The sequence below is a fragment of the Rhipicephalus microplus genome, unplaced genomic scaffold (assembly GCF_043290135.1).
Source record: "Rhipicephalus microplus isolate Deutch F79 unplaced genomic scaffold, USDA_Rmic scaffold_14, whole genome shotgun sequence".
Lineage (NCBI taxonomy): Eukaryota > Metazoa > Arthropoda > Arachnida > Ixodida > Ixodidae > Rhipicephalus > Rhipicephalus microplus.
In genome coordinates this window covers 8,085,247-8,112,612 of record NW_027464587.1, presented here as the reverse complement: position 1 = coordinate 8,112,612, position 27,366 = coordinate 8,085,247, and the positions used below count along the sequence as shown (strand labels likewise).

The following is a 27,366-nucleotide window of genomic DNA, read 5'->3' as shown; positions in this document are numbered from 1 at the left end:
AGTTTGCAAACTGATCGGCGATGTAAGCTGGGTCACTTTAAGTGACATCATTATGAAGAACTGTAGCTATTTTATCGGAACGTGGGTTCCTATTTAAAAAGGAATTAATGATGTCCCATTTTTTTCTCGTACTATTTCCGGCCTCAGTTATCTTTTGCGCATAATACTTTCTTTTAGCTTCCTTTAGCTGGGTGTTTATTAAGTTGCAAAATTTTTTATAGCGAGCAAGCAAATTCGTGTTAAACGGTTGCCTTTTAGTTTTTTTGTAGAGGTTGTCACGTTTGCGCATGTCTGTTAGTAATCCCCTCGTCAGCCAGGGATTCGCTGGTGATGCGATTATTTTTTTGCATTTTTGCTTATCTGTACAAGATTGAACATGTGATAGGAGCAAAGATGAAAAGAGGGTGAAAGCTTTTTGTGCATCAGCTTTAAGATAAACTTCAGACCAGTTAGTGTTAGCAACGGTATCAATAAATTTCTGCTTGTCCAATATATCACGAATAAAGGAAGGTGAATCACGTTTTGCAGTGGAATCGAAATGCAGAAATATGGGATAGTGGTCAGTAATATTAATTTCTAGCACTCTAGCGTCTGGTGCCGTGAGTAGATTTGAAAATGCATGATCAATGAGGCACCCATTGCTATTGCTGTTTGGTCTAGTTGGAAGACTGATTAAAGATTCATACCCGAAGCTGTTTAGTGCAGCTAGATAGTTGATTGAGTTAGGTGACACATCGTCTAGTAAATTAATGTTGATGTCACCCATGATAATAGCATTTTTATTTTCAAGGGAAATAACATTTAGGGAGCGTTGCAAGTTTGTGCAAAATTGAGTAACTGGAGAAGACGGTGAGCGGTATATACAGCCTAATATGAATCTTTTGTTATCTATATTAAGAAAAGTATGCTCAAACTCAAGCCAGAACGATTCACAGTAGAGCGTGTTTAATTCGAGATCAAACCTTCGTTTACAGGAAGCGTTAGAAGATACGTATGTGGCTGCGCCACCATGATTGCTAGATAACCTGTGACTGTAATATGGCGTGTAGGAAGGGAAACCGAACAGATTTCTATCGTCTTCTGATAACCAAGTTTCTGTAACTGCAATTACTGAGAAAGGGTTGGTAAACGTGGAAAGAAGACTTTTAAATTCATCAACATGTTTTCGTAGGCTTCTGTCATTAAGATGAATAAAAGAGCGGGAGTTACTCCCTAAAAACGAGTTTAGTTGCACAGGTGACAGAAGAGTCGACGAGGAAGGCATGGCTGGCGCATGCGCATTATGTACAATGGGAGCCAATTAGTTTATTTTAGCCAGATCAGCCTCATCGCGTATCCTGTACACTTTACTGTCGGTTGTCTTGCGAGCTTTGATTTGGCAGTTTGTTGTCCACAAAAACATCCATTTTTTCTCTTTCTTTAGAGCCATAGCCTTAGAAAAGAGAGCCTTGTTCGCAGGGGTCAAATGCTCATTTATGTACACGGGATTGTCAGTTGTCTGTGTTATGTTGATGTCCCTCAGGTAGAGCTTAGCTTGTCGGGCCTTGCTTATGAATTCAGTCTTCTTATTCCTTGAACAAAATCGCGCAAGAAGGTTTTTGTTGCATTCCTTTGCGGTAGGAACACGGTGAACGATGTCAATGTCAGATGGTGACTCCGGGCATCCGATCTTTTCACTCACCGTTAGCAAGATCGCGACACAGTCCTCCCCTTGTGTGCACGGTACACCTCTGATCTCGACGTTGTTGAGCCGTGAATATTGTTCGATTTCAGCTAGTTTCTTAGACATCATGCGGTTTTCAGACTTCAGTGATTTGTTTTCGGCCATCAAGGCAGCGTTGTCTTGCCTTAATTCCTCAACAATTTTTTCAGTGAATTTTGCGCTAGCAACAAGGTCATCAACTTCTTTCTTTATTTGCACCGCATCGAAACCAGAATGATGCAGCTTTAACAGAATCCTTGCGAACACAGACTCCACCAAAGCCTCGGTTTTCAGCTTCTCCTCGAGTCCTTCTAATCTCTTTGCCAGTTCAGCATTCGTTGGCATTTTGGACACAGTTAGAAGCTCAGACAAGCTCAAAATGCGAACAACGGCAGCAGCGACAGCAAATGAGAAACGAAAGAATCGCAAATGGCGGGAAAACCAACCTGCCATAAATTATAAGGTAATCTCGGTCAGTTGCTCAGCGCTGCCGCTGCTGCCAATGACATCCTGTCGTCAGTGCTGGTCCTTTATAGCGTTGCTTGACGATTCTAGTGCCGTCCAGTGGTGATATCACCGAAAACGCAGCCGTAGGTAGAGCTGCGTAGTCTCCGAAGGCGCACGAGCAAGGTAGTCTGTGGCAGCAATCAGGGCGTCCGGCGATGAAGCAGCACCTCGGGAAGCAAGCTTGGACGATCGGGCATCGGCCGAAGTAACTGCAGTAAATTATAAGGTAATCTCGGTCAGTTGCTCAGTGCGCTGCCGCTGCTGCCAATGAGTTGCTCCGTGTGCTGCCGCTGCTGCCAATGAGCAAGGAGGACTGCTCTCTTCCCCTCATAGCTCCTGCAATTCCACTGCCAAATAATTAAGTCCCTTTTTCTCGGCTTCCCTATTTTGAGTGGGCTATCGAAGAGGGAGGAGGGTGAAAGGAGGCAGGCCTCATGAAATTAGTTGATATAGCCACTGATGTGGTGCCCTGAGATAAGTGTGAATTGCCTTCAGTGCTCATCGGAAGGTTGGTAGCTGGAAGCACCGGAGGTGTCCTAGGGTTGAGATTGGCTACGTTAGCTTCGAGTTTATCTAGTCTATTCATGATCCTGGATATTGCAAGCGAGAGGTTGTTGGTTGCCTCTGCCTGTTCCTTAACTGCTTTCTGTATTTTGGACTATGTTTGATTAATGTTCGAGGTTTGCGCCGTAGTTTTGTCATTAGACACCTGAGCTTTTCTTTTAAGAGGTGGCGGGGTACTGTCCTCGTCCATTCGGTTATCTGGCATTTCTTCGAGGCGCTCTTGGGCCGCGGAACGCATTTGACTAGAAGTTCTATTTGTGCAGTTTTTAAGACTTTGAATTTCCCGAGTAAGTTGTGATATCAATTCTCTAAGCTCAGCGTTTTCTTTTTTCAGCTCCGCTATATCACTGACATTATGCGCAGTCTCCCCCGAAGGTTCAGGGCGCGTCCCTTTAGCCACGTCTGACCAGCTCACCGTGAAAACTCGGGTTCCCTTGATGGCCATTGCCACCCTTTGGCTTAGACCGGGATCTGGAACGGAATGTAGTGTGCCTTCTCGGTCCGGGAGACTGGGCGGTGTGGCCGCGGGGCGTTGCGCAGGACCAGGACCTTGATCTGGACCCAGGCATTGCCCTCGTCCGGAATTTGGACCTCCCGTGTTCGGTTGGCTTGGTGGTAGGGGGGTAGTTCTCCTCGAGCGTCTCTTGAAGTTGTCGGAACCACTGGCGTTTTACGATGTAGGGTGTCTTGAACTTGGCCTTGCAGAGTTTGTCAGCCGTGGGATGATCCTTGCCGCACAGCTGACATCGTGGCTGACAGTGGTGGTCCTCGCTCGGATCAGGCGTTCCACAACCCGCACATAGCTTGTCGTTTGTCCTCCAACACACGTCACTCCTGTGCCCAAGTCTGTTGCATTGTTTGCAAAAGTCAACTTGTTTCCTGTATAGTGAACAGCGTGTGAGCACTCCTCTGTACATAACATGCGTCGGGACTCTGCTGCCGTCAAAAAGGACTATCACTGTCGTGGTGTTGCCAAGACGTTTGGCTGCGATCTTTCGGGCGGTAATAATAGCTGCGGTGATGTCCCGTGGGGTTTCGTTCAGAGGAACTCCTTTGATTACACCTTTGGCAGTGAGTTCCGGGGCCGTCTCGTATGCTCCCACCTCATACAACTTGTCGTTGGCTTTGATGTGCTTGATGCCTTGGTACTTGTCTCCATGGTCTTGGTTTGGGGTGCTAACGACCAAGATGTTCTGAAAATTATTCGGACAAATCATGTCAGTCTCTTTTTCTTCATAAGGGATCTCGGCCGCTTCATACACAGCTTTGTCTAGCTGCGTTAAGCTGAGCTTGGATAGCTGCAGTCCTCCTCTTTGCCTTATAACTATCTTGAAGTCGCCTGTCGGCAGTCTTGGCATTTTGCTGGCTCTAGTTATCCGGGATATCAGATTTGCACCGCGCGTTCTAGGCGTTCGGATAGGGCTAGGGCTACCACGGTGTTCCTGGCTACCTTTCTTCGCACGTTTTCTGTTTCGAACTTCTGTCCACCCGTTGCCTGCGTCATCTTTCTGTTGGGTGACGTGTTCGTCTTTCCGTTGGGTGGCGTCTTCATTCTGCTGCGATACCTCCATTATTGATGATTATGGCCTGTATGACGCGAATATTCGAGACCTGGCAATCGTGAGGCCGCCCCAGTCGACGCGGAGCGCCGATCGTAGGAATAGTAGACGCTGCTTGGTGGGGGCTGGTTTTCGGTCGAAAAATCTCAAAAAATGATCACCCACCTTAGAATATGGTCTCTTCGGATTCTCGGTGACGAGAAGAATCAGATGGTATATAAATCCGAGCGATGCCTGGTTGTATTCCTATTTCTTCGGAGCGCACGAATGATTCTTTAGGGTCAGCATAGGGAATGCCATGGAACAACAAGTTGTTACACCTTGAATAGTTTTCAGCTTCGTCAAGGCGGTTTTGCAATCTTACAATTCGACTAGCCAAAACAACTATGTCCGATTGTATCGATTCCAGCTGCTTCCGCAAGGGTTCAATACGTTGGCAGGTCGTCTCAATGCTAGCCAAACGTGTGCTTAGGTCAGAAATGGCAGCGTTGTTCGCAAGGAGTTGGGTTTCGATGTCCTTTATTTCTGTTAGTAACTCTGACTGTTCAGCAGACAGCTTTTTCAGCTCAATGAGAATGCTTGCCGTTTCTGATCCTGGGTTAGTTTCTATATCTCCCGCAAGCAATAATATATTGTGGAGAACACATTGCAACAGATACACATCAAACACTGCGGGCTCGGCAGCTGTACTAACATGTAATTACTGTTTTTTTGAAGTATAATTGATACGATGGACCAACCTGCATGGCGAAGCAGGGCAGATTAGTGGGTGCTAATTTGGCACAGCCACCAAGCCCACAGAGCGGCGCAGATCCATGCGGCTGCTTTATAGGCGGCACTGTGAAGGTTGTCGTTGGCGATGGGGCCAGCCAAGGTAGATTGATGACCAGTGGGTGCGGGTGCGATTGTGGAAAGACTGTTGATATGTTGCCTCCTGGCAGCTCCCACAGATACGCGGCATGAGCCCCACCGGCGTAGAGATTTGGTGGATAAGACGGTACCGCCACGCTTGAACAGCATCCAGGTGAGGAACAAGCACTAGCAGGAGGGCAGCTCGGATGAAAGCCTGCATGGCGAAGTGGAGCGGATTAGTGGGTGCTAATGTGGCACAGCCACCAAGCCCACCTTCAATTCGTTCTTATGCAATCAAGCTTTTGAACTTCAATTCGTTCTTATGCAATCAAGCTTTTGGCCCACCCGGAACTCTTTGAACAATTTTTTAACTGCTCTTCACAGTCAATTTGTGTTTTTCCTACAGGTTCCTAAAAAGTAAGTGTTTCCACAACTTTGGAATGCATTACCAAGTTTTGTGTTATATGCAAGTGAGGGTTGTCAATTAAAAAAAAATTCAGGCATGTCTTTAAATTATGGCACTGCCATTTGATTTTAAATGATGGCACTGCCATTTGATGTACCTGTTCATTTGGTTTGTCTGTACTTATTTTTGCTTCCCCGGCAAAAATCCTCAGCAGGTGGTTGAAATTATTTATAAATAATTAAATTTGCATGGCAATGTAAAATAGCAAATTATTTCAGTGTTAAAGAAAGGGAACGCAATGTGCATTTTAAACTACTATATGCCATACAATCCTGAGCCCACATCTAATTTTCGGGACACTTTGAAATATGTACCAATGAAGCAATCCCCATACCATTTTCACTATTTCATGCACTCTTTTCATTCATCCAAGAGGGCGAATAAAAACAGTGAGTATTCAATACAGCATTTCATTGAAAGCACAGGTTTGCATTCTATATTGTAAGCAGCTCTTGCGCTGCCATCTCGAACTTCAATCTGCGACCAAGCAAGGGCACTTGCTCGAGATTTCGCCTTCCAGTGGTGCTACATTCTCAGTATGGGTCACTTCATGTGGCTGAACAGCTTTTATAATCACACATTTGCATTGAACCATACTTGGGGCGTGTGAAATTCCATCTTGAATCTTGCATAGAAATGTCGGATACTAGGAATTATATTGAAAAATGTAAGAAAGAACAAAAAAAGTCAAATATGCTTATGTGTCTCTAGCACATAACTCAATGGGTGACTGCTTCTGATACGATGCTGTGTCTACAATGGTAATCTTGTGCTTAATCGTTATGTGGGCTCCAGGCGCGCAAACCTTCAGATGCCCATTTAAAGGAGCGTTTTCAGTGCACTGGAGTGATGGTTCTGAACGACTGGTGCGATGCGGCACTGGTGGTTGCACCACATGAACAACTTTTCACATGCCTACCACCGAGGGCTTTTGCGGCACAGATATGGGAAGTTTTACAGTTGTTGCGGCATGCACAACGAAACTACACAAGAAGTTTCGGTAGCAGGGTTCATTTCGGTGTCAAGGTTGTGAAGGGCCTGACAGTTTTCTCATGCAGTTTTTGTGTGCGCAAAGTACAGGTTCTTCTCTAATATAAAATTCGCTTGGTTTTTATCAAGCATATACCACGAAAAGCTTTAATGAAAGGCCTACTGAAATAGTATTTATTTTGGCCAGCTCACCTTAACCTAGGTTTGCTATTGACCTTTGATGCATTTTGAACATTTGTCCTATCGGGTTATTCGAAACACGGAATGCCAGCTATTTGAAAGTTGTATCGAATTATTCGATTAAATGTCATTAGATTCGATTTTGCAGCTGGAATATATGCATATTTCTAAACCAAACGTGTAACTCTTCCTGCATGTATCTGGACAACCCGTACCTTCATAGCTGACATTTGCCTCTTCCCTTTTGTAAAAGTGGTGGTGTGCAGCTTGGAACAGTAAAGGCCTTCACTTTCAGCGATGTGGAAACCTGTCCACAAAAATGACCTCACTGGGTGGAAGCTTGTATAGTTCTCGGTAAAAACATAATGGTGACAGATGCCTGTTGTGACCACATCTTGGTTGTAGAGAGGGCGGTCACTCAATATTTACTCAAAGACAGTCAATGCTATGGAGCAAACAGCCAGTGAGCCACCTCACTGGCTGTTTTGGCCAATTAGCATGGAGCACTGGGGCCGTTTCCCAGAAACTCGACTTCGAGAAACAAATGGATTGTCGTAGCTACTGACTGTATCACCTGCTACGTCGAGACAAGGGGGTTGCCCAAAGGCAGTGCCGCCGATAGAGCGAAGTTCTTCATCGTGAACATCGTCTTGCATCATGGTGCCCCAGAGGTCCTCATCACGACAGAGGTAGGGCATTTACTGCTGACCTAACTTGGGCGATCTTGGCACATAGCCAGACAAGCCACTGCCAGATGACAGCGTACCACCCACTGACTAATGGCCTGACCGAGCGGCTAAACAAGACCATTGCCGACATGCTGGCCATATACGTCGATGTTTAACACAAAACACGGGACGTCATTTTTCCATATGTAACCTTCACGTACAACACGGAAGTGCAGGAGACGACGCAGATGTTGCCATACAAGTCGGTTGGGGACCCGTCAACGTCGCTGATGCCATGTTGCCAAACATCGCTGATGAATAAATCCTAAATGTCGCCATCTACCTTCACCGGGCTGAAGAATCTCTTCAAGTCGCCCACCTGCACCTAAAAAATCAGCAGACGACCGACTGCCGCCATTACAATCTCCGACGAAGCTTCAAGGAATACCAGCCCAGCGACCGTATTTGGGTATGGATGTTGATAAGCTGAGGTGGCCTCAGTGAGAAACTTCTACCACAGTACTTCAGATTGTGCAGGGTAGTTCGACATCTAAGGCCACTCGACTATGAGGTTGTCCCCGACGGCATCACGAACTCTCAACGGCAGCGCGCATGACCTGAAGTCGTTCATGTCATGCGCTGTTTTATGTGCATTAATGAAACTAAGGAATGTATTCTTTGTTGTTGCTTTTAAATTGTTGTGCTTTATTGCTTCTATTTACTTATTATTGTACTTTCTTGCTTTATTGTTGTAATTTTGTTATTCATGCATTTTTTCCCTGTGTTCTATTTTAAGCATTGAGGCGATACTTTTTCAGAAGGAGCCAGTACCACGCGCATTCTTTATTTCACTCTTGTTTCATTCGTTTTTTTTCCCACAAATCCTGTCAGAAAGGCTCAGTGCGAAGTGCGCCTCATTGTTCGAGAAGGTTTGTGATTATTGTAGATCGTTCTGTTGAGATTGTGGGGGAGATTGTCTTGGGGCTTGTGCAACGACCAGTGATAAGGCTGGAATATTCGATGGCACATGTATAAATGCCGGCGTGCTTCACCGCTTATCAGTTGATCGATGGCCGAAGCTCAGTTCGCCACTGTAAGTGCCAATGTATATCGCTGTAATCTGACTTTTTGTTGATCGACCACAAGTTGGGCCAAATAAACCGCTATCAGTGCCAATGTGCTTCGCTGTAATCGGACTTTTTGTTGACTAACCACAAGTTGGGCAAAAGAAACAGCGTGATCTTTGAGCTACAGCCTGATTCTTTTGTCGACGTCACGACGCCATGACAATATTTAGTATGATGTGATGCGCCCCCATAATTAGTCTTGAAAGTTAGAGTATGTGTATTATTGTGCAACCCTGCTCGATTCCATGCTGCTTATGAGGCAAAAAAAGTTGCATGGTGAGAAGTGGCACTGCCTCAGTGGATGCCAGTGAACTGTGTCGAGCTGTGGTGCATGCATGGGAAGGGCATGCAAGAGCAGTAAACCTCTGTGCTTGAATGGGAACCGCTCTTGTGCTCACTGTTTGCAGCATGGTTTGTCTGTCACATGTGTGTACAAGTTCATATTGGCTGGTGGCAGGAAAATAGTGATGACTATTGTTTCACGGTATTTTCCTCATCGCCATTCTATCATTACACACTGTGACTCGTAAGTTTTCCATTGAGCCAAAAAAGTAGGTACCATAAACATTGGTTGTCACTCCCCTTTAAACTTTGCTTCAGGGAGTACTGTAATCACCAGTACATTTTTGAATGTGTATCTTGTACACGTTACACATTTTGGGAGACACATTTTTTACCCTTCACCTTCTATGCAGCATGGATTCTGGTACAGTTGGTGCGGAAGTGTTGGATGCTGGAGAGCATGGCAGTGCAGTGGTCGGTCCATCGGAATCTGATGGAACTGACATGGAGCAGACAGCCGAGCTTCAGGACCTTGGCATATCGGTGTTCAGTGGGGCGGATTTGGAGCGGGGTGTCCTGGAAGAGATGGATCGCATCGTCCAGCAAAAGGAGGCCGAGGAACGTAGGAAGGCCGCCGAGAAGAAGCTGCTCACCGTGCGCAAGGACATCACGTGAGTTCCAAGTGTGGCTTTGTCGAGTGGCACTGCAGTCGTAGTCAGGCAGCTGAAGTAAGCAACTAAACAAGTTCTTCAGCAGCCAACGAATCTCAGTGAAACTGTATCAAAAGTTATGAAACTGTATTAAAAACATGTGCGAAGACCCCGCAGGTGCGTCTGCGCAAGTAGGAGTTTGGTGCGGAGCGACACCACAGGCCCGAGCTAACAGGGGTTTTCTAACTCCCTCCCACGCCTAGCCGTACGGGGGAAAGGGGATCATGGAGATTGAGCCAACACTGGATGATTAGACCTTTAAAGCGCCCTGGCAGAGGCAGCACATCCCTTTGGCCCCTAATTCACGCAGGCAGCACCCGTGGGCTGACCAACCCAGCGGAAATCGGCAGTCGCCTTTTACAGGCGAAAGTAGTTATGATACCACAGCTCGGGTCTCGCGCAGCGCCGTAGTTGTCCACCACCCCCATTGGCAAGGAATGCCAGTATTGAGTCAAAGTGCTTCGAGATACAGGCAGTAACACTGCAACCATCCCGAGAGATCTGATGCCGAATGAGCGCTTGATCGGGAAGAGTAGCAAAGCTTTGCTCATTGATGGTTCGACTATCAAAGTACCAGTGGACAGCACCCGTGGGCTGACCAACCCAGGGAAAATCGGCAGTCGCCTTTTACAGGCGAAAGTAGTTATGATACCACAGCTCGGGTCTCGCGCAGCGCCGTAGTTGTCCACCACCCCCATTGGCAAGGAATGCCAGTATTGAGTCAAAGTGCTTCGAGATACAGGCAGTAACACTGCAACCATCCCGAGAGATCTGATGCCGAATGAGCGCTTGATCGGGAAGAGTAGCAAAGCTTTGCTCATTGATGGTTCGACTATCAAAGTACCAGTGGACAGCACCCGTGGGCTGACCAACCCAGGGGAAATCGGCAGTCGCCTTTTACAGGCGAAAGTAGTTATGATACCACAGCTCGGGTCTCGCGCAGCACCGTAGTGTCCACCACCCCCATTGCGTGCATCCATAACCAAATTGCGCGAAATTGGTAAAACAAACCTAGTACCAATGACACAGCAGGGCTTGAACCCGGGTCCACTGGGTGCCAGCCCAGTATTCTACCGCTGAGCCACATTGGTGCTGGGCACTTGTTGGCAAACTTTCCTTAGGCAGGCTTGATGTCAGGAAAGCAATTGCGGTAATATGACTTATAAAGCATTTTAAAACCGCAAAAAGAACAAGCAGTCGTTAGACAATGCGAATAGCAGAATGAGTGGATTGTGCAATGCTCGAACCCATTACAAAAGCTTTTTTTGTTCAGCTATTAGCTGTGGCACATACCCGCTTCAAGCATAATTCCTCATCATTGTCAGCCACTGTATGAATAATTGGCACAAAATTCCTTGCAATAGTTTAGCGGATACCACACTTCTCAGAAGGATGAGAAAAATAGCATAGTGAATGCCGGCCTGCTACCCTAAAATGTTTAATATTAATGCCGTAGTGGGCATCAAGAAAATGTGCTTGCAGCAGTTACTGAATGAGTGGTTAGAAAAGGCCCTGAAAGGCTGCTATCTTACATTTCCCTGTGACTGTGCTCTGCCTTCCGCGCAGGCCTGACTTTTTTTCCCCGTCTCTCTCTTTTTACATCTTCGTCTTTTTCTCGTCTTTATATCTATCCTGTCTTTTTCTCTTTTCCATTTACTTCATTGTTTCCTGGTAGCTAGGATTAACTTTGTGTGGCCATCCTTCCCAGGGTCAACCATATTCGGTTATAGCAACTATGTACTGCTGGCGTACTGCTGGTGTAGTGCAGGCTTGTTTACATGTTCTGCCGCGTCCCCTTGTTGGGCTCTGTGGTGGGTGGTAGGTGCTGCTACCCAAGAAGCCACTTTTTAATGGTACCTCTGAACACCCCATAGCTGATCGTGTCCTCAAAAGGGCACACACCGACACATCTCTGGTTTTCTCCCAAAACATTGAAACTTTCTTAAAATACCATGTTCCTTACTCCGAACAATCCTCAACCAAAGCATAGCAATCTCACCTTTTCTTCTGGCCAAGTGCCTAAAAGACACCATTGCAGGGGTCCCACTTCTGCGCCAAGTGCGCCACACGAGATTTGCTGCGCCAACCTGATCAAGTCGACGGAAATTGCGCCAAACTGCACCAAACCGTCCATCTCGGGGTACCGCAACCTGTGGCATGTGGGCCACATGTTGCGGAACCCCGAAAACATGTGGCCCACATGTGGCCCCTGGCCACATGTGGCTCGCTGAACAGTTTTATGCTTTCCCTGGCACGACGTCAGAAACCATAAAATGGCTAGTTGTGGAAGTACTTAAATAAGTTTAATTAATGTTTTAATTACTGGAGACAGTGGTCGAGTCTAATGAGAGTATTTACCATCCTGAAAACAGACCTTTAACACTTATGTACTAGGTGTTGAGACATCAACGGCTGCGTCTCCGGTGCTACCCTCTGCGCCGCAGCCGCAGCGTGGCCGGCACGTGACCAGAAAGGACGAGCGTTTCCACAAGGAGAGAAGCAGATCGGTGTTTCAGAGATAACCAGCACTTCACAGCAGCTTTCTTTCTTTTTATCTCACTCTCTTCGCACACAGCATTGAAAGAAGGGCCTCTAGGTGTCATGGACGGGAAAGAGGGCGGCCTGGCATCGGCGTGTCGCAGATCGGAATTCAAGAGAGCCAACACTTCGTGAAGGCTCTGTGCCGTGCTCCTTACCGGGCTGCAGAAATTGGGCCCCTTTCTTTCTCTTTCCTCATCTAACCACTATCACCATCACTCCCCGACAACTTTTTTTTCCTCTCTCTCCGTGCGGGGCGTTGAAAGAAGAAGGGTCTCTACGTGGTAGAAACGGAAAAGGGAGAAGCGTGGCACAGGCGCGTCCCAGATCGGCATTTGAGAGAGAGCAAATATTTCGCCCCAGCCTTTCCTTTCCCTCTTTTTTTTTCTTCGCGCACAGCGTTGAGGTGTCGGAGGTGCTGCCATGGGATTGGACGTGGTGCTGAGAGCATTTTTGGAGTGCGGTATGATGAATTAACCCTCGCAAGTGCTTGCACGTTGGAATTATGGGGTGTTTTTGCCCATTGGAATACACATAGCTTTGACGGGACAACAGTGTCAGTTATAATTAACCGGAAGTTAGAATTAAGCGTGTTCAAAATAGTGAGATTGGACATTAGTAAATTACGCTTTCATAATTCCAAAATCACCATGCTTGCCATGAGAACTTTCTTGGTAAGGGAAAAAATGTGCGAAAAAAAAAATTCGGGTGGCTTCACATAGTTGCAATAATGCATGGATTCCCGTGACTTTATAAATTTTGACGTTTTTTTTACTAAGTCCTACATAGCTCTTAAGTACTAAAAACAAAGTAAACTGACATTTGAGATAGCTCTAGACTTAGTCTACTAAGTCTCAGGAAATTACTTTGAGTGAATGTCGGTAAAGCGAGAAAAATACACATTGAAATTCGTGATATCACATGCAGAGATTTCAGTGCAAAATTCAGGAATAATTTATAAATAAATGTATTACCAATATTTTCTCCACAATTAATAAATCTGAGATGGTGAAAAGAACGGATTGAAAGTTCTTGAAGCCTTTTTCAATCTAAAAAGATCCTTTGTTCTAGGTCAGCGTCCATTTAATATCGAAGTGTTTGAGGCACTTTCTTCTCCGAAGTGCTTAATTATGAATATATGCCTATGCCAAAGTACTCCTAATAGTAAGATTACCTGCTCCAAAATTAAAATTTTACTGCTGTAAAGTGCTTCTAATAGCAAGATTACCTGTTCCAAAATGCTCCAAAAGTAAAATTTTACTGCTCCAAGGTGCTCCTAATTGCACGATTACCTGCTCCAAAATGCTCCAAAGCTAAAATTTTGCTGCTACAAAAGTTGCGCCAAATCGGCAGTCCCCAGTGGGATCACTGCCATTGGAAATGGGCTACAAAGATGGTGAGCGGGATATTCTGCGCGAATTACAAGACAAAGAACAGTTCAACAAACTCTTACACCGCGTAGCTTTTGGCAATATCCCCGTATCATTAAGTGCACATCGTACCATGAACACAGTGAAGGGCATAGTATCCGAAGAAGACCTCATGACACTAAGCGAAGATGGACTCTTTGACGGATGGAAGGATGTGCAGTGCATAACAATAAGACGCAACAACACTGAAATTGCAACAAAACACCTAATACTTACTTTCAACTTGACCATTCTACCCCAGACACTCGAAACCGGCTAAGTAAAACTTCCTGTGCATCCGTACGTGCCTAACCCAAGATGTTTTATATGCCAGCAATTGGCACATGGATCTCAGTAGACCTGTGCGCCAGTACCGAAATTGCTGGCGGCGATGCACAGGTGTTTCCACCTTCGACTGCGGCGTGTCAACGGCGCGTGGTCTATTGGATCGGCGGCAGCGCGGGTATGGGGGGGGGGGGGGGGGAGGGTAATATCACAATGTAAGAGTTGGTGGGAATAGGAACTTGTTCCTTGAAATTTGAAAAAAAAAAAAAAGTTTCCCAAAAGCGGGAAGCAGATGAAGTGACACCAGCATGTTTTAATGTTATTTAGAAATACCGCTCTTTCAGTTTTCGAGACAGCAGGTGTAAAAAAAATGCTTAGCACCTTGAAATATACAACTAAACAAAGGTGGAAATGTAGGCACATTGGTATTCTGTGTTTAAGAAAGGTAAGAGCGCACTGAATACGAATACGCAAAGAAAGGACATACACACACACACACATAGCGCAACTTTCATCAGTTTATTTTTGTGATCACAACACTACTTATAGGGCACAACGATGAGCACAACTCCTGCACAGAAGTAACCGCAACATTACTACGCATCACTACAGACACCAAGGAAATCAAATTCCTTCTTCTTCAGCTCGATAGAAGGCATACTAACACACCTGTCACCAAACTTTTCAATCTCTCCTGTCTATTATCTCGCGTGTAAGCTGATTTATATTTCTTGACAAAACCCCACCATGTCCAACAGGGGCATACAACCACACTTTTTGCAATGTACTGCAAAGAACCCACCTGCCCCGTTTTTTACATTGTAATGATGCTCACGCAGCCGGTCATTCAAGCAACGACCGGTTTGTCAGACGTAGCAGCGACCACAAGATAGCAGCAGGCAATACACGACACACTCAGCGCATTCAACAAACTTAATTTTGTGATTAGCTTTGCACCCCCGATTTTCGTTTGCATTTCTCGTCGTAATATTGCACAACCTTTCCAACTTGTTGGAAACCTTTCCAACAAGAAACGAACTTGGGCGGGGCGCTTAGCACGTAAGCAGGATCACCGCTGGTCATTACGGGCAACTGACTGGATCCCAGAGACTGCAACCCCACGAAGGTAAGACACAAAGTTAGGTGGGCCGATGAGATTAAGAAGTCCGCAGTTATAAGGTGGCAGCAGAAAGCACAAGACCGAGCTGATTGGCAGATGACGGAAGAGGCATTTGCCCTGCAGTGGGCATAGTCAGGCTGATGATGATGGTGTTCACACAATTCTTTTTCCCAAGTGCTCAGAACCAAGTGTGCGCAGGTATCCATCAAGCTCATTCCAAAAATGCACATTCCGCAGAAAAGCAAACAGCAAACAAAAGAAAATGAAAACAATTCCTAATTGATCTAATGGGCACAATATTTAGAGAGTCGAACCACCGGGTACGGTGAGCAGAAGATACAACGAAGGATATGGGGGCTACAACACCGGGATGAGTGTGAATAATGCTGTTTATGCAGGAGGATGACACGATTGCAAGTGCACCATGTTCGACATGGGCTGCACCGACAAAACATGCACGTGCGAAGTAATGAGAAACACTGGTCGAAGGGGCTAAATATGAACAGTATTGGTTTTTTAGTAGATTCTCATATACCCTCAAACCTCGTTATAACGAAGTTGAAGGAGAGCCACAATTATTTATTTATTTATTTATTATATCCTCAAAGGTTCCGTATGGAACTTTACATGAGGGGTGGGCGATGAAAGGCGGTATCAAAAGTAAAGGTTAAGATGCAGTTGAGTCTGCTGCTTGTATGGCATTCCTGAAGCGCGCAGAATCCCGGATGACAGCCGCCTCTTCCGGAAGGTCATTCCAGTCTCGGGCGGTGCGCAAAAAGAATGACTGTTGAAATGATGTGGTGTGAGCACGTGGCGGAATTACAGCGTTTGGATGACTTCTGCGATGGCCTCGATGGACTGGTTGGATGAGCTGGTTGTCACGTGTGGCTGAATGAAAGAATTTGTGAAAAAGGCACAAACGTGCAATATGACGACGAAAAGCGAGGGTAGGAAGCTTTAACTGGTTTTTTAGGTTGGAGATGCTGGAGTAACGGGAGTAATCTGAAGCAATGAATCTGGCTGCTCGGTTCTGGACAGATTCCAGAATTTTAATATGATTTGTTTGGTGGGGGTCAAAGACGGCAGATGCATATTCAAGTTTAGGTCTGACAATGGTGATATAAGCGAGTAGTTTAACGGAAGGTGGTGCCATGAAAATGTTGCGGCGTACGTAACCAAGGGCACGGTTAGCGGAGTAAGCTATGTGATCTATGTGGTCACCCCATGATAGGTCGCTCGTAAGATGGACACCTAGATATTTGATTGAGTTAGTAGCAGCTATAGGACAGTTGTTGATGGTGTAAGTAGCCGGCGCGTAGTTTCTGCGACGATGGAAAGAAATGAGCAATGTTTTATTCGTATTCAGAGACATCAGCCAAGTGTTACACCACTGTTGAATGCGTAAGAGGTCATGCTGTAGGGAAGAAACATCGGTAGAGTTATGTATTGGACGGTAAAGGACACAATCGTCGGCAAAAAGACGAATATTAGATTGAACAGAAAGTGGAATGTCGTTAATATATATCAAGAATAGGAGAGGCCCGAGGACGGTACCTTGGGGCACGCCAGACAGAACTGGGGAGAGGTTGGAAGAAAGGTTATTAACATGCACAAATTGTTTGCGGTTTGTTAAGAATGCTTTGATCCAGTTGAAAACATACTGGTGAAGGCTTAGACGCGAGACTTTTAGTAGGAGACGAGAGTGAGGCACCTTGTCAAATGCTTTTTCGAAATCAAGAAACAGTGTATCAACTGGGATGTTACGATCTATGTGGAGATGGATGTCATGCAGGAATAATGTTAGTTGGGTCTCACAGGAGTGACCTTTACGAAAGCCATGCTGGTTTGGGTGAAAAAAACTTGCAGATGATAAAAAGCTGGCAACATGAGAGAAGATGACATGCTCCATGATCTTAGAACAAACACTAGTGAGCGAGATGGGGCGGTAGTTACCTGCAGATAAACGATCGCCCTTCTTGAAGACCGGAATGACCTTCCCAATTCTCCAGTCCAATGGGACTTCACCTGTATCGAGCGACTGTTGGAAAATGATTGATAGTATGGAACCAGAGATATGCTTAGTATTTTTAAGAATTTTGGCATTGATGCCATCTATACCACATGATGAAGAATTTTTTAATTGATTGATTACATTAACGATTCCCTCTGAGCTGAACTCAATCTTCGGCATTTGCGGAAAAGCAAAATGCGGATATTCAGGAAGTTCTCCGCTAGCTTCGTTAGTAAAAACGGAACAAAATGCAGAGTTCAAGACAGATGGAACGTCACAATCGGCAATAGGGGATCCAGAATTGTCACAAAGAGAAAGTGTAGTTTTATCATCCGGTTTCATTATTTTCCAAAAGCGGCGTGGGTTGTCCCGAAGCATGTTGGGTAGTGTGGTTGAAAAAAAGTTTCTCTTTGCCAATGCCAATAATGCCATGTATTCTTTGGCTGTACTTTTATACTTGTCCCAGGCTAGTTGAGAGTTCGATTGCCTGGCAGAACGAAACTGTCGTTTCTTCTTATTTTTCATACGTTTTATATTGACATTAAACCAGGGAGAACGAGATCTTTCACATATAGTGATTGTTGGAATGTAAAGTTTGATCAAGTCCTGCATCTTGGATTTAAATAAAGCCCAATTAGATTCAGTGGATTGTTGATCGTAAGTTGAGGAAAATTCACTATAAAAGGCTGCTAAGTCGTTGTTCATAGCGACATAGTCGGCTTTGTCGTAAAGAGTCAGTAATTTCTTCGATTTGACGCTTTTTTTTATCATGTTACCGGGAAACGTAGTGTGGATCGCGGTGTGGTCACTGAGACCGCTAATATAAGAAAGAGAAGAAAAGTTATCAGGATGTGACGTAAGCAGAAGGTCAAGAACGTTGCTTGAATGATCGGTTGTGCGCGTAGGAGAAGTGACAAGCTGTGATAGACCAAACGTTAAGCACGTGTGTAAGAATTCATTGGAGACATTATCTGTGTTTTGGCAGGTGGATAGCTTGGACCAGTCAATGAAAGGAAAATTGAAATCGCCAAAAAGCAAGATGGGAGTACTAGGATTAGTAAGCGTTATCTCATGTAATACGTCATGAAAATCAGATGCAAACGAACTTTCAGAATTGGGTGAACGGTAACAGACGCCAATGAGCATATGCGGCGTGGTTGCGTGGCTGCGGACCCACAACATTTCTAAAGGCGTTTGCACGCTTACAAGGGAACATTGCAATTGACGATTAGTGGCTATTAGTACACCGCCACCGCGAGAGCTGTCCCTATCCTTGCGGAAGATATCGAACTCAGGCAGGTTGGGAAAGAGCTCAGGACTTGAGACCAGAGAATTGAGCCAAGTTTCGGTGATTAGTACGACGTTACTAGAAGAGGATGAAATGAGGCTGCTTATTTCGTTATGTCCATTATTTTGTTATGTAGATTATAACAGTTTGTGGCAATGTATGCTCAGATGGGCGCACACCTATAGGCATGGAAAGCAGAAAACCCCCTACGCAAGCACGCGTGCGATCGAAAATAAACACAGTCGAATCTTATTAATTCGTACACACACCTAATTTGAACCTCCTGTTAATGCGAACTCACGCTGTGTCCCCGTCAAAGCTATTTGTATTCCAATGGGCTAAAACGTTCTGTAATTCAAACCCGCAAGCACTTGCGGCGGTTAATGCGAACATACCGCACTCCAAGAATGCTCTCAGCCCCATGCCGAATCCCGCGGCGGCACTTCTCAACGCTGCGTCGAAGAAGGAAAAGAAAAGGAAAAAAAAAGACTCTGGCCGATTGTTTGCTCTTTCTCAAATCCTGATCTGTGACGCGACTATGCCGCGCTTCTCCCTTTTTCATCTCTGCACATAGAGACCCTTTTCCTTTCAAGGCCGCGTAAGAGAGAGAGGAAAAAAAAAGCTGTCGCGAAGAGTTGGCTCTCTCTCTAATGCCGAGCTGCTTCTCTCCGCGTGGAGACGCTTTTCTTCCTCGGTGCAGAGAGGAGCAGCGGATATCAGTCGTTGCCGTTGTCTTTAGAGAGTGTTGGTGCTGGACTTAGCCGCGCGCTACTATGCTTTGCAAACTACATGCGGAATTGATTGACTTTCTGCGAGCTAAATGTGTGCAGACGGGCAACACTGATTACTTCAATTATTGAAGTATGTCCTCTGATTTGTGAATAAATGTAAGTTTTCTGAAGCTTCCCCATTTTGTGTTCTTAGGTGAGAGGGAAATCGCTTTGCACGGCGTTGCCACTTTTCGGTCATGTGACCCGCTCAGTGCTTCCTCAATCCTCTCCCCTGGCTGTGTGAGGAGGATGGCTCTGTTGGTCACGCCTGGCGTGGCTGTAAGGTCGGCGCGGGAGTTTTGAAAGAGCCGCACCAAACGAGCCTCAAATTCCACAGAAAACGATATACTTAACACACAACGGTTGGTTTTTTTTATAGACTATTTGTTAGACTAATTTAGTTTGTTATGTGCATTTACGGGTAAATTTTACTTTGTTACAAGGTTTAAAATGCATGGTTCTCAATGGAGCTTTCAAGTAAAATTCAATTTACTTCTTTATATCCATCATTTCGTTATATCCCGTTATGTTGTAACGAGGTTTGAGTGTAGCTATGTCATGTCTGTTGTCTGGTCACCAAATAACTAATGCTTATTTGAGTTTGGCCGAAACCTTATGCGCTGTCAGTCCGCATTCTTTTGCCTAGTTGCTGAACGTGTGTCGGGAGATACCGATGTTTTCGAAGATATTGTCCTGTTCCGAAATACTGTGCCATTTTAAATTTGTTTGGATAGTTACACCAATGTATTTAAACTTCATTACATGTACTACACTTGTGGTTTTGGGACGTTAAACTCCATATATCAATCAATCAACGTACTAGACTTACACTGACATTTATGCCAAATGAAGAGGCCATTTTTTTTTTAAATGTCGTCACTACGGACTTTTGCTGTTATAGACCATTGCCATGTTTCACTCCTGTAACGAAATAAAAAAAAAAAAACAGTAGTCAGTGCGTCTTGATCTTGAGTATTAGGGATGATTTTACTGATAACGGTGTTACCTGCATACGTTTCAAATTAAGTTTGAAATGTATGCAGACGGCTTCGTTATCTGTGAAAGCGGTCCAAGCACTGAGCCTCCAGGCACCCGGCGTGATCTCTACGTCAGATGACTTCGCGTGGTTAAACGTAACAAATTTCGAGCGCAAGTAGTTTTTTATCCAGTCAACCAGCTTCTTGTCGCCAAAACTGCAAAGAAGGTAAAAGTTTGGCATGGCAAACGATGTCAAAATCCTTAGAGTCAATAAATATGGCATAAATCTATCTTCGGTCGTTAAGTGAAGCAACAATGTCGTGCGTAAGTTCAAGCAACTGTGTAGCCATCGGGAAAATAGGTTGTGTGCAATCAGGTATTCTACATAGTATTTGTTGATTATAGGGTCAAAAAATGTGGAGCTGGTATACAAAGCAAAGATATTGACCTATAATTTGCTATTTGCTTGTTTCCGGACATAAGGGCAAGACGTTTGTTAACCTATGCAGTTGAGGAATTGTCGCAGAAATTTACTTTTTAAATATTACAGTAAGATTGTTAGCACACCATACTGAGTACCACTTTAAAATTATGTTTGGCATGCCGTCTGGGCCAGAGTGTAACGTAACTTCAAAATTACTATTAGGTTATGCACTTCAAAGGAGCTTAATTCAAGCTTGGAAAGAGCAGGTGGTTTGCTGCACATTGAAAATGAAGGAGTAATGCCGTTAGCGGTAGAAAAAAAAAGACTAAGTAATTATTGCAATGGGTCGCTAGGGGGCCATGGAGTGCAGACGTGCATCGCATCGGCTTCGTAGATTTTTATGGTTTTTGGATTTGCTTACCTGCCATTCTGTTTACAGTCTTCCTAAGTGATTGTGAAAGTCTTGCGGACTCTCCCTAAACCAGATTTAAGCAGGTGAACCCAAATTTCGGCTACTGAGAACATTTTCCGTACAGCCTCGCTGGCCCGACAAGCCAGTTGACGGGCACGGTAGGCCTGACGCGTCTGCGTCGCAAACAGGTGCTACCCATCCTCTGTGCTGGCGTTTGCAATGGACGTTGTGCAAGTCAACAGAGAGGAGATACACCGACGGAGTTCAGTAAAGAACATGAATGGTGCGAGATAAAGCGTAATACCAAGAAAGTGGCCGGAGACGCCGACCCAGGGACGAACCAGCAAGCAACGCCAGCGCATTTCAAAAAATAGGAGTTTATACAGAAAACAACGCAGCATGCGCGGAAAATTACCAAGGTGAGCCGAATGCCCAACCTGCCGACGGATGATTATAAAATCATCGTACAACCTCAGAACGGCTTTATCGTATTGCACTACCAGAAGGACCGCGTCTACTGCTGCATGCGCAATGCGGCAGGGGTGGGACGCGAAGCAGCCGGGGAGGACAGCGTTTGTCTGAATGAACGCCACAACTTGATTGTGATAAGCACGCCGTCAGAAGATCGTGCAAGGAGGTATGGCGACATTTGTGAGCTGCGCATCGGTGACCGCGAGTTTGAAGTGCCTACACAGCGGCGCTGGAGAACACATCCAAGGGCCTTCCACTAGCATGCCACTGGCAGTGTACTAACACTTCACTAATATGGTGACCCCGCGACTAAACGTAGCGGATCACCGCGGGTTCACGCTTAGCGAGCCACAATGGCAAGCTTTGACACGCCGGTCGGGAAAAGGTCCTTCGCGGCTATGCTGCGCACTCTCATGATGGCCACTGAGCCTGGTCACGAGTGTTAGGGCAAACCTCGTACGCGTAGGCCTACGGCAAGTGCGGCTCGGTGTGGTACGACCACTTCAAGCACTAAGCATCGCTGTGGGCTTAGCGTACGGTACCGAAGCTAGCACTCAAGTAAACACGCCTGCCGAGGTGCCAAAGGCCACCCCAGGCAGGCTACAGTCCGGCGATTCCCAAAGAGAATGCGGACAAAAGAAAACACTTGCTTATCCGGCGGTGACCACGGAGGAGAGAGGCAGCTCCCTCGGAGCGCACGTACCACGTGCTGCGCCCGCACGGGGCGCCATCTATCGCCACACGCCGTTACCAGAGCAGAAAAAGCAAAAGGCTGTGGCCGTGCGTTGGAATGCCCGCGAAATGGTCGCGGGCGTGCCTCAGATCTCCACATCCTCCTCTCCTTAATTCACCCTATATACCGGTCTGCAAAGACAGCCAGTCGTCGCCCATGCATGCAAAGACGTCATGCAACGGGCAACAGCTAGCCTCAGCCTCGCTCTGCAACTGCTGTTGAAGAAAAAAATAGAACGACACAAGAACACACTTGACAAATACAATGGCGCCGCAGAAGAGGGGTAACGGGAGTTCATTATGCTAACGCAAGAACGCGTCCACGGCTCGGAGGGGAATCGTCACGTAATGTTTGACTTGGGTGACTGCGTGGATGCGAGAGTGCAAGGTGAGAGTTCTGGTTGAGGCCCTCATGCAAGGAACGGGCTCACCTTCGTCTCGTCGATGTTGACAACAGCCCTGCAAGTCCACGAACGCCACCTCGATGGAGGTTCGGATGGACCTCGCTGCGACAGCCGGCCCTTCTGCTGGAATCATGGTCACCAAATCCACTGGCTTTAAGGCGTCCTGTGCCGTTGGTCGAGTCGTGCACAGCGTCTGCGACAGCTGGCCTCGTGCAGGCGCCGTGATAGAAAGGCCAGCAGAGCTTATCAGCGACGGTCGGGAGCAGGGCACAACGAACACCTCCGAACACCTCCAGAGTCCAAGGTAGTGTAGGGGTCGGTGACTTTTTAAGTTGTTGTCGCCACACACACATACACATGCACACACACCACCGATGGTCGGGTCTCTTCAAACGCGCCCCGCAAAGAAAGGCGCAGAGTGTCCTTTGCAGAGTGCCCCCACGCTAAAGCACCAATTCACGATCCCCTCCTCCAGCAAGGAGGAAAAAAAGAAAACACGAAAAAAAACATCAAGTAAACAAGAATACTCAAATCAAAATCAGCAGCAGCAACTGGGTGGAGATGACTTCCTTGCAAGCACTGGCTGTAAAGAAGTTAGCTAACTGAGACTAGACAGTAAAAATCAGTAAATCACAGTAAACGCAAGTAGTAGTATTTTCATGTCATTGCTTAGACAAGGCAACGACTTCTTCCCTTTCATTGTCCCATGTAAACACTCTTCCATTTATAATCAGTTTATCGGCTTTTAGCTGAACCTGATTCTTCTTATCCGCCCTTTTCACTTTACCGTATTCCCAAAGTTTGATTTGATTGATTTGATTTGTGGGGTTTAACGTCCCAAAACCATCATATTATAAAGGAGATTTATTAAGCAGAAAGGTTTGTGCTTGGAAGGCTTGGAAGGCGATGCACCAGCCGCAATTTCCGAGCTTGAGCCGCTGCTGCACACTCAATGCTGCTGCCTCTGCGCCGGAGTACTTCCTCTTCTTTACAATGGCCCCACGGAAAAAAAAAAGGAGCCATCCTGGCGACTTAGTCCTGGGCAGGCGGCGTTGAACCGTGGTATTGCTTGAGCCTCTGGACGTGTACAACCTCGCGGTTGCGACGTCGCAAGTCTGATGGTGGCGTAAGAGGCTCAATGAGGTAGTTTACTGGCGAAGTTTGTTCGACAATACGATATGGCCCATCGTACTTTGGCAGAAGTTTGGAAGAGAGCCCTGGTGTGCGATGCGGCACTGACAGCCATACAAGAGAACCCGGAAGAAAAACGGGAGTTGAGGTCTGGGCATCATGAATTGCTTTTTGCCTGTTTTGGTCATCGCAGGTAAAGCGACGAGCTAACTGGCGGCATTCTTCTGCGTGTCTGGCGGCGTCCAAGATCGGTAGGCACTCGGACGCGTCTGGTCGATAGGGCAAAATGGTGTCAATGGTGTGGGAGGGGTGACGGCCGTAGAGGAGGTAAAAAGGGGAGAAGCCTGTTGTCGCTTGCGTTGCCGTATTATAGGCGTATGTAATGAATGGGAGAACTAAGTCCCAGTTAGAGTGGTCAGGCGTCACATACATAGATAGCATGTCACCGAGAGTACGATTAAAGCGCTCGGTAGCCCCATTGGTTTGTGGGTGGTAAGCGGTACATGTGCGATGTACAATAGCACACTCAGCGAGCAATTTTTCAATGACCTCGGACAAGAAGGCGCGGCCGCGGTCACTGAGGAGTTCTTGAGGGCCTCCATGACGCAACACAAAATGACGCAGTAGGAAAGTGGCAACCTCCTGTGCTGTAGCCGTTTTAAGAGCAGCGGTCTCAGCATAGCGCGTTAGGTGGTCGATAGCAACTATTATCCACCTGTTGCCAGTCGGAGTCAATGGAAGTGGCCCATAAATATCTATTCCAACCCGTTCGAAGGGTCGGGAAGGGCATGGTAAAGGCTGCAGTTCACCGGCGGAGGCGTGTGGTGGAGATTTTCGGCGCTGACATTCGGCACAAGAGCGGACGAAGTTGCGAACGAAGGTATACATGCCACGCCAGTAGTAGCGATGTCGAAGCCTTTCGTAGGTCTTAAAGACTCCTGCGTGGCCACATTGTGGGTCAGCGTGAAAAGAGGAACAAATCTGCGACCTCAGGGTTCGTGGAACGACGAGCAGCCACTTGCGTCCCTCTGGTGCGTAGTTGCGTCGATAGAGAAGCGTGTCACGTATCGAGAAGTGTGGAACTTGGCGCCGAAGCGTTTGCGTCTTTGGGAGTTCAGAAGTGTCGGAGAGATGATTGAGGAGAGACGCAGTCCACGGGTCATTGCGTTGTTCGATAGCAATGGTGTCAAAGTCAAGCGATGACAATGTGGAATCGCAAGCGGAGTCAGCTGTGGCATTATGGGGCAAGGGGGAACGGGAAAGGGCGTCGGCGTCAGCATGCTTCCGTCCTGACCGATAAACCACGCGTATGTCGTAATCTTGAATTTTCAACGCCCAGCGAGCGAGGCGGCCAGATGGGTCTTTTAACGTCGAAAGCCAGCACAGCGCGTGGTGGTCGGTCACGACGTCAAAAGAACGACCATATAGATATGGGCGAAACTTTCCAAGGGCCCACACAATGGCCAAGCACTCCTTTTCTGTGACGCTGTAGTTGCTCTCAGCCTTGGTAAGTGTGCGGCTAGCGTATGCCACGACGTATTCCTGATGTTCCGGTTTACGCTGTGCGAGCACAGCACCCAGGCCTACACCACTGGCGTCGGTGTGGATTTCAGTTGGAGCTTCAGGATCGAAATGGCGTAGAATGGGTGGCGTCGTAAGAAGCCGTCGCAGGGTGGTGAAAGCCTCGTCGCAGGCAGGGGACCACGATAAGAGGTCTTTACAGCTGCTGAGAAGTTGCGTGAGAGGTGATATAATAGACGCGAAGTTTCGGACGAATCGCCGGAAATACGAACACAAGCCGATGAAACTTCGAAGTTCTTTGATGGTGGCAGGTTTAGGAAACGCCGTAACAGCTCGCAATTTCTCGGGATCCGGGAGGATGCCTTCCTTGGAAACAACGTGGCCCAAAATGTTCAGCTGACGCATGGCAAATCGACATTTTTTGAGGTTTAATTGCAAACCGGCGTTAGTTAAGCAAGTAAGGACGTGCTGAAGGCGACGTAAGTGTGTGTCAAAGTTAGGGGCGAAGACCACGATATCATCGAGGTAACACAAGCATATCTTCCATTTTAGTCCACGCAGGATGTTGTCCATCATTCGTTCGAACGTTGCAGGTGCATTGCATAGTCCGAAGGGCATGACGGTGAATTCATATAAGCCGTCTGGCGTGACAAAAGCGGTTTTGGGGCGATCGGCCTCCGCCATAGGCACCTGCCAGTAGCCCGACCGCAAGTCTAACGAGGAAAAGAACTCGGCACCCTGCAAACTGTCCAAAGCATCGTCAATGCGCGGTAGTGGGTAGACATCCTTCAGCGTGATCTTGTTCAATCGCCGGAAATCGACACAGAAACGAATAGAACCGTCTTTCTTTTTGACGAGAACCACCGGAGACGCCCATGGGCTCTGTGAAGGTCGAATGATGCCTCTGCGAAGCATGTCGTCTACTTGGTCAGCAATGACGCGGCGTTCTGTAGCGGACACGCGATATGGTCGTTGTCGCAGCGGTGAGTGGGACCCAGTGTCGATGTGGTGTTCTACTGCTAAGGCACGGCCGAGAGATGTTTGTTCAACGTCGAAAGAGTGGCGGTAGCTCTCAAGAATGGTGAGGAGTTGTGAACGCTGCGAAGATGTCAAATCTGCAGCGATGAATGGTTGAAATATGTTTGCCGACGTTGAGTCAGGCGCTGAGACGACAGCCAGTTCACAGACGGAGATAGAAGGCACCTCATCGGGGACGGATATAATTCTGGAAGAACTGATTGTCTCGACGTGGCCAAGGCACTTGCGACAAAGTAGGGATAAAGACGACGACTCATGATTATAAATTGGCATTGTGGTTGACCCTTCTACAAGATCGAGAGCAGCAAAAGGCAGGGGGAGAGCTCTTCGGGCGACAAATATTGGAGATGGTGTGAAGAAGACCGTGCCGTCGGATATGGCGCTGCATGAAACTGGCACGAACGCAAAAGAGCATGGAGGGATGTAGGTGTCATCGCTAACGACAAGTTTAGCGGCAAACTGGGTGTCGACGGACGCTTGGTCATCCAGTGAGCAAAATTCGACCTCAGCCCTAGCACAGTCGATTACGGCGTTATGACGCGACAAAAAGTCCCATCCCAAAATAATATTATAGGAGCATGATGAAAGAACCACGAACTCTATCGTATACAGAACGTCCTGAATTGTCACGCGGGCTGTACATACTGCGGTCGGTTGAACAGGTTGAGCACTGGCTGTGCGAAGCGATAATCCGGAGAAAGGCGTCGTAACCTTACGAATTGAGCGGCAAAGTCCAGCATCTATAACCGAAACAGCTGCACCGGTATCTACAAGAGCGACAGTAGGGATATTTTCGACGAACACATCAATAACATTGGTAGGTGACAAATGAGGACTTGGGCAAACCGAAACTTTCGCAGTTCTTGCCTCAGGAACTGCGTCGTCTAGTTTTCCTCCTCGTTAGGTGCGGGTCGTCGACGCATAGGAGAAGGCGAGCGGCGGCGAGGAGAGGGCGAGCGAAGACGTCCCGGCCGAGGGCGTTGGTCGTCCTGGTAGCGGGCTGGCATTGGAGTGGAGGAACCGTATCGCGCGTTGGAGTCAAGCGGGAAGAAAGGCTCACGGCGGTTTTCATCGGTGATATGCGTCCGGCGGCGCCAATACCTTGCGACGTGTCCGGGGTATCGACAAGCGTAACATATCGGGCGATTATCGAGGGTGCGCCACGGGTTGGCGGTGTTAGTGCTGGTCCAGTGAACTGGAGCTGGGGGATAGCTCGCGCGAGGCTGG

The 27,366-nt window shown here is 46.9% G+C and overlaps 1 protein-coding gene across 8 annotated transcripts in view; it reads left to right on the top strand.

Moving 5' to 3' along the window:
- LOC119181217 (DNA excision repair protein ERCC-6) overlaps positions 1-27,366 on the top strand; it is a 794,400-nt gene that overhangs the window by 37,278 nt on the left and 729,756 nt on the right. For all 8 annotated transcript variants that reach the window (XM_075882812.1, XM_075882811.1, XM_075882810.1 and 5 more), the window contains exon 2: positions 9,311-9,568. In XM_075882812.1, the coding sequence (XP_075738927.1) occupies positions 9,312-9,568 (257 nt within the window). In that variant the 5' untranslated portion in view covers position 9,311. The remainder of the gene's footprint in view (positions 1-9,310; positions 9,569-27,366) is intronic.